General features: G+C 34.6%; 1 protein-coding gene across 1 annotated transcript; it reads right to left on the bottom strand.

The window, feature by feature from the left end:
- Positions 1-568: 568 nt before the first annotated feature.
- LOC126885894 (uncharacterized) lies at positions 569-4,052 on the bottom strand. Its single transcript, XM_050652689.1, has 2 exons — positions 3,651-4,052; positions 569-3,156 (listed from the first exon to the last, which is right to left on the bottom strand). Exons 1-2 carry the CDS (start codon positions 3,658-3,660, stop codon positions 671-673), a joined length of 2,496 nt encoding a protein of 831 aa, XP_050508646.1. The 5' UTR covers positions 3,661-4,052; the 3' UTR covers positions 569-670.
- Positions 4,053-7,359: the final 3,307 nt, after the last annotated feature.

The raw sequence follows: 7,359 nt of genomic DNA, 5'->3' as shown, positions 1-7,359 counted from the left end.
ACTTTCGGGTGGATGCGACTTAAAAAAATTGGCTATTAGCGAAACAAGAGTAGCGAACAATAATTTTTACAGAACTTAGGAAACCTTTTAGATTTGACATATTGCACTGTAGACCTAGAATATCACTTAGCTTGTTGTGCATATTGTACAACATGCGCTTTGCCGTTAATGCTGAGCATTACTCTAATAAATGTTTGATTATTAACTTTTCTTCACAGTTGTCATATCGTCACCTGAATGCAGAACTAGCTTAACTCACATTTAAGATATTTTACAGGAGAGCGATTTTAATGTTTCAATGTGTCATAATTTAAACAGTATTTGGTTAAATGGTGAAATTATCTCAGTATAGTATATTAGGAACCTTTTAAATGTGTTATTAGGAATGAGACGGATTAATGATAATTTTTTTATAAAAAGTGTGACTTAGGATACTACTGACTTATAAATTCTACTGCAGAACTATTGTAAGTGCGATGTTTGGTACATAAGCTACTTCTGCATTAATACATTTCAAGCTTAGAATAAATTTAAGATTAACATAGGATACAAATAAAAACAAAATCGGTAAAATTTAAAACTTTTTAATTTTTATTAAAGATTTACAACTCAAAATCAAAATACCAAAGAATACTATGAAATGGTCAAATTATTAAACTAACATATTAAATTAATCTTCGTCAGTTTCCTGTTCGGGAATGTTACTAGCTTGAAGATTAGTGAAAAAGTTATGGTATTCCGTAGGTATAACCTTGTTTTCACACAAAAATAATAAGTCTTTATATTTCGCGGCAGGAATTGGAACTGGTGAGCTTCTTAACATTCTAAGTTGATAGGTCTCTAATGAGTCTAACTTTTGGTGGCTCCTTTTCAATTCCAGAGTATTAATTTTTATAAAATCTTCTTCAAAACTATATTTAACGTTAAGTTGGTTTGGGCATTTTGGGTCAACCATAATAACTTTCAAATTATTAAATATGACTTTGCAACCAAGTTCAGTTTTATCCCAATTTTTTGTAGTTTTGGCTAACAGGTCCTTTAAATCGTAAAAGTCCGCCTGAGCCATTTCTTTAATTTTATAAGGTCGCACTTTACACGCAGTCCTTGCTAATGTGTACCACTGCTGTGGACTAAATATAGGGATTTTTTTTGCAGCTCTTTCGATAACCCCATGTACGGAGTCGCACTCATTTTGTGTATGTCCCTTTTCTAGAAAACTGTGAGTAATTTTAACACCATATTTGGCGGCACAATACATGTACAGACAATATATAAATCGATTGCGATTTTGTCCAGTGCAGTTGTCACTATAGAAACTGAATTCCTTAATTCCATTTCGTACCATTTCGTCAATGAAACTTAATATGCAACTACCGATTTCACAAGCACCCCTACATGCTAGCGATTCTGGCCACATGTAGCAGTATCCCTGTTTGTTAGCAGCATCGTACACAGTCAGATTGTAACATGCAAGCTTACGTCTATAGTAGAGGAGAGATACTTCAGCTTTAGGACATAACAATGTTTTTTGTAAGTCGTATATAGCCATGCAAAACGAATTATCAGTTTTAGCCCTCTCTTTATCTAGTTCTTTATTTGCTCTAGATAAGTCCTTGTTTTTAAGATGAGCTTCCATTGCAGAACGAAGTTCTTCCTTTTCTGACGGAGAAGAATTAGACAATTTGTTGCAAAAATCGCACTGGTCTTTTTTGGGAATGAAAAAACCCAAATTAAATTCATTGTTAAATACCTCTCTATATATAGCATAAGAAGCTATGGTATTTATATTGTTATCACTGCAATATGTTTTATATAAACGGTACATTTTGCTGATATTGAGGTCAGGTGGCAAATATTTTTTAGTGCTATTTTTTCTGCAATAATGGCTTTCAATCAAAGCAAATGACTTAATATGATGTCGTACTGAATCCTTAAAATGTTTTGGCAATCGAGAATTACATTGTACTTTACCTCGTAAATCTGCTTGTGGCGATATTGAATTTGAATGATGAGTTTTTTTAACTACTGTTTTGACGATTTGATGACTTATTCCCAGGGTATTTAAGAAAAATGTTTGACATACCTTGATTGTGTTGACTGGACAATTCTCTTGTGGAAAAGTATAAAAATACGACAGCTTTCTACGACTTTCACAAGTATCACCTTCTGGAAGCTCAACTGCATCCTTCTTTTTTCTGGGGTGTTTTGTAGGCTTCACAGTTAAGTTCCGCAAAACAAATTCTCTCTGATAATTAATATCTCCCAATTTCCAAAAATCTTGAAAAATCTGGACGCGATGTTTTTCCTGAAATTTCGTTTGACATTTAAGTCTGCATGTTGTGGGACATGGCGGTTTCATAATCCTTTCTGAAACCTGTTTAGACTTCCAATTTACATAGGCCTTGCCGGAGTTTCGTAATTTCTTTATTCTATTTCTCCTCCAATTATCTGGGTTTCTTTTTCGCTTACGAGACTTGGTGATATCTGGTATTTTTTCCTCAGACACTAGGGCATCCTGCTGGTCTAAATCAAAATCATTTGGATTAAAATCAACATCTGAGCTTCCATCTGTAGCATATGGGTCACTATTTTCATCAGTTTGATGTGAGATGGTCGGTAAAAGCTTACCGGTAGATGTGGATGGACGCGTAATATCATCTTGGTGCTGAAGGACCTGCTCTTGAAGGACACGTGTTGCAAAATTTACAACGCTAGGTGTAGGATTATGGGAATCTTTAGCTTCATCACGTTGCTGCAACCGTGGTTGTTCGATGGATGTTTGAAGATCTATGACGTTATCTAGAGGTGAACAATAACCCAAACAATTATTCGGAGATTGGCGATACTGCTCTGCTTCAGGTACTAGTAGGCTTATGGAGGTAGGTATTGGTAAGTCGTAATATTGATTATAATGTTGGGAAAACTGCTGTTCTATCGGTGTCTCGAGCTGGCAATACTGTTGTTCTTGGTGTACGGGAGAGTGTAGACATCTTAATTCACCTAGATCTCCGTAGTACTGCTGGTTAGTATACAATGTGGAAGGGCTTTCTACCGTAGCTATAGATATGGGACTACCTGCCGTATCATTACTTGATTCTCCAGAATTCTCATGTTGTGTTGGATTCATAGACATGGCCATTTTTACCATTAACGCACCTGCAACAAATTTACAATGAGCTTACAGTCAGCATAACAAGAACATATTAATTGCAGACATTTAAAATTAATTGATACAAATTAAAATACTCAGAAACCAGGACGTACGTTAAACCTTATTTCACTTGTTCAAATTTACAATTTTTGTCCCAATAATAATGTATCCCCAAACTGCCGTCTGTAGCAACGCATTGTTCAATATAAAGAATTATATATTATTTAATAACGAAATATGTATGTGTGGTTAGTAATTCTGCGATATTTTCTCAAATATATCATAAAATATTGTGAAATTCAACACGTGCCTAATAGTTATATACAATTTATAGCACGTGGCAGAATAAAAACACAGCCCTTTAATGCGTACCTACTTTCTACCAAAAGCATCTTAAAAACAAGATTCACAGTTTTATTAATTCACTTATTAGATAAAAATTAGATTCACTTAATAGATAAAAAACTACTAATAAAGCATATTTATTATTAAAACTTACCTCGTTTCATTATTGTTGTTAAAATTCACACTCACTGCAACTCTATTTGGCAAAAGAACAAACGTGAATATCCAACAAGACGATGGAAATGACTAACCGATAGCCGTTGAATTATCCTATGTAAATAGAAGATAACAAAAATAATGTTGGCGCGCATTGTTATTGAAAATGCAGAACAATCCTAACTGTATTTGTATTTACTTAGGATTATTCTGCATTGATAAAATAATGATTTGCTAGTTAGGATTATGATGTTCTATATAGAATTTCTATTAGTAAATTTAAAGTTATGAACTTAAGATTGTTCTGCATGAAAATATACGATATGTATTACCTTTATAAGGAATAAACGAAAAAAAAATTTTTTTTGAGTTAGGATAGTTCTGCATTCAAGTGACGATATCTTGGTTCTTGTTTGGCGGAAAACACATGGCTATTAATGGTTAATATTACCTGGTCTTCCTACTTGTTGGTAATGTTGGCCAGGGTTTTATCGATTTTTTAACTTCGCATAGCTTTGCCGATGACACTTTCCACTTTTCGTCTCGTAAATATTTCAGTACACTCCGCACTATCACTACTTGCAGCTTCTTTTGCAGCGTTGTCTGCCTCTTCATTTCCTTGAATTCCAATATGGGATGGTATCCAGAGGAATATGATAATTTTTCCATTCAGGTAAGCGGTATGAACTTCTTGTTCTATTTTGATGACCAAAGGATTAGATGGGTCGACATGTTGTATGGACTGTACGGGACTTAGAGAGTCTCTGAGTATGATATATTTGATATTATTGGATGCGTTGACGGAAAGGGTGGCCTGGTATAGAGCGTATAATTCAGCAGAGTAAATAGAGTACTCTGAAGGGAGTTTGTATTTATTTGTTAATGTTGGGGTTATGACTGCAGCACCAATACCTCCTTTATTTGTTTTAGATACATCTGTGTATAATCCTTGTAGTTGTGAAGCATATCATTGAAGGCGGATTTGATTAACTGTTGAATTTTTCTATTGATAAACTGTTGAACTGTAATTTGTTGAATGTTTGTCGAAAGAAATGAGGTGTGTTAGGCACTGCGGATTCTGTGTTTGCCACGGAGGAATTGAGGAGGATTGGGAAGGAAAGCATTCTGGGAACGTGTGGTTTAATTGATTTAAGTAGCTTCTAATCCTTGCGTAGAAAAAGGGTTGGCTGTTCTTGGCTTATTTATGAAGAGATTTGGGAACTTTTCTGTAAAACAATTTTGTACAGTAGGGTTTTTTGAGTTACACCTGATTTTTTAGCGTTACACATACGGCGTATGCCACACTTAAATAAAGTTTTCTGTGTTCTAGGGACGGTTGACCAACTTCACAATAAAACCTTTCGATTGGTGTTGTGCGAAAAGCTCCAGATGTTATACGTAAAGAGATATTGTGAAGACTGTCAAGCTTTTAGCAGTGTCTTAGTGGCTGTAGAATATACAGTAGGCCCATAATCTAATTTTGATCTAATCAATGTTCTGTATAACGTTAAAAGTGTTTGGCGATTCGCACTCCATTCTTTATTGGCCAGAGTTTTCAGAAGATTTAGTCGCTTGTGACAAGATAAAATCAGATTTGTTATATGAAGTCTCCAGCTTAGGGTTTCTTTAAATGTCATTCCCAAGAACTTAATTGACGTTACACGTTTTAGGTTTTCATCACATAGTCTTAGGTTGCGGATGTTTGTGACGTTTTTTCTTTGAAAACAGGATGAAACAGGGTTTTTCAGGGGAAAAACAGAAACCTGTTTTTTGTGACCAGAGTTCTAAGTCTTGTATAAAGTTCTGTGTATGGTGAAATATATTTTGTGTATTTTTACCTTTGCAAAAAACTACAAGATCATCTGCGTAGACTCGTGCCTTTAAAGGCGATTTTAGGTTTTTGAGAATATCATTTATTTCCACTATGAAGAGGGTAGGACTTATAACCGAGCCTTGAGGAATACCATCTTCTGGATGCATTATATGTGATGTGTTATTTGTCGTAACTCTGAAAGTTCTATTTTGAAGGAAATTTTTAATAAAGAATAGGCAGTGACCTTGGATGTTCCAATCATATAATTTTTTACTATATAATTTTGCCAAGCCGTATCGAAAGCTCTTAATATGTCAAAGAAAACCGCTAGACATTTACTCCATAATACTTCATACTTCTGAAATGTCACTCTCCAAATCTATGATATTATCTATAGTTGACCTTTGCTCTCTAAAACTACTTTGCTCTGGAATAATCAAATTTTGTCTCTCCAAGTGCCATCTTAGTATATTATTAATAATCTTTTCTAGTAACTTAAACATGGCGCATGTTAAAGATATCGGTCTGTATGACTCGGGACTTGTTTTAATACTATGTATGAGGTGTTTGTATAGGTATTGCCTAAACAGATCTAGAAGTTGTTTGTGAGCGCTCGCTGGAAGGTGTTTGATAAAAATTCTAGGAATATCGTCCGGGCCAGCGCTAGTTTCTTTGAGATTTGACAATGCTTCCGTATTCTCTAATTGAGAAATGTTCCATACTTTAGTCATGGGAGTGTTTGCATTTAACGTTGATACATATTGAGTCCATGACTGACATTTGGCATTTCTAGTTGTCTTCTTAGCTATAGCACGTTGTTTTTATATTCAACTTTATTCTCGACAGTTTTGTAACGCCTGTATTTGTCAAAAGCTTTTTTGCTAGATTCAACTGCTGTTGTGCATTCATGATTCCACCATGGGACGGGGTTGCGTTGTTTTATGCATTTAGTTTTTATTATTGCTCTTTCTGTTGCTTCTGTGATAATGGTAACAAGGTTTTTAAGTGTCTGGTCGATATTTGTGGTGCTTTTAAATGTGGTCATACTGCTTTCGATTAAATTTGAGAAAAGATTCCAGTTAGGGTTTTTAAATTCCATTTTAGGGTAAAAGTGTGTTCACATTGGTTTTTGTTATTATGAATAAAAAGTGGGTAGTGATCACTGTTGTATAAGAAATCGAGCCTATCCCAGGTGAGCTGTGGAGTTAGACCTGGTTCGCATATCGTAAGGTATATACATGAAGATTCACCGTTCTCTATATTAAATTAAATGGGCCTATCGTAGTTTAAGACTGAAAGGTTGAACTGTTCAAATATCTCTTCTAGCAATTTTCCTCTGGTATTTATAGTAAAAAAGCCCCTTGAAAATTTGTGGGCATTAAAATCGCCCAAAATAAGTCTGGGTTGGGGAATTTGTTGTTAGAGTTCAGTTAATACTTCTAGAGTCTACTTGAGTTGATGAAGATAGGTATAAGTTACAGAATTATACCTACAGACGTAGACGGTGACCTACCTTATAAGACAGATGTAGTATTAGGATTTGAGTTAACTTTAATGCTTCAAGATTAGTTTGAAGAGAGACTACTGTGGTTTCTGTTGACTTCTTTACAAAGAGAGCTACTCCGCCACTGGCTTTTTCTTGGCTATTTCGATTTTTGCAGTGATTTTTAAAAAAAATTTAAGCTTGTATGTTCTCATTTTTGAAATTAGTTTTCTGAAGACAAATTATATCTGGACTGTATCTGGACAGAGTTATTTGAAGCATCGAAAGGTTATTGTAAAAACCGTTAATGTTCCACTGCAAAATTGAAGAGAAGCCCGTGTATAATAAATAAAACCTAAAATTTGGGATTGTTACAGAAGTTCATGACTCGATTCTTGAGAAAACTCACTT

This window comes from Diabrotica virgifera, chromosome 6 (genome assembly GCF_917563875.1).
Source record: "Diabrotica virgifera virgifera chromosome 6, PGI_DIABVI_V3a".
NCBI lineage: Eukaryota > Metazoa > Arthropoda > Insecta > Coleoptera > Chrysomelidae > Diabrotica > Diabrotica virgifera.
Note: the sequence above shows the minus strand (reverse complement) of the source record. Positions and strands in the feature narration are given on the sequence as shown.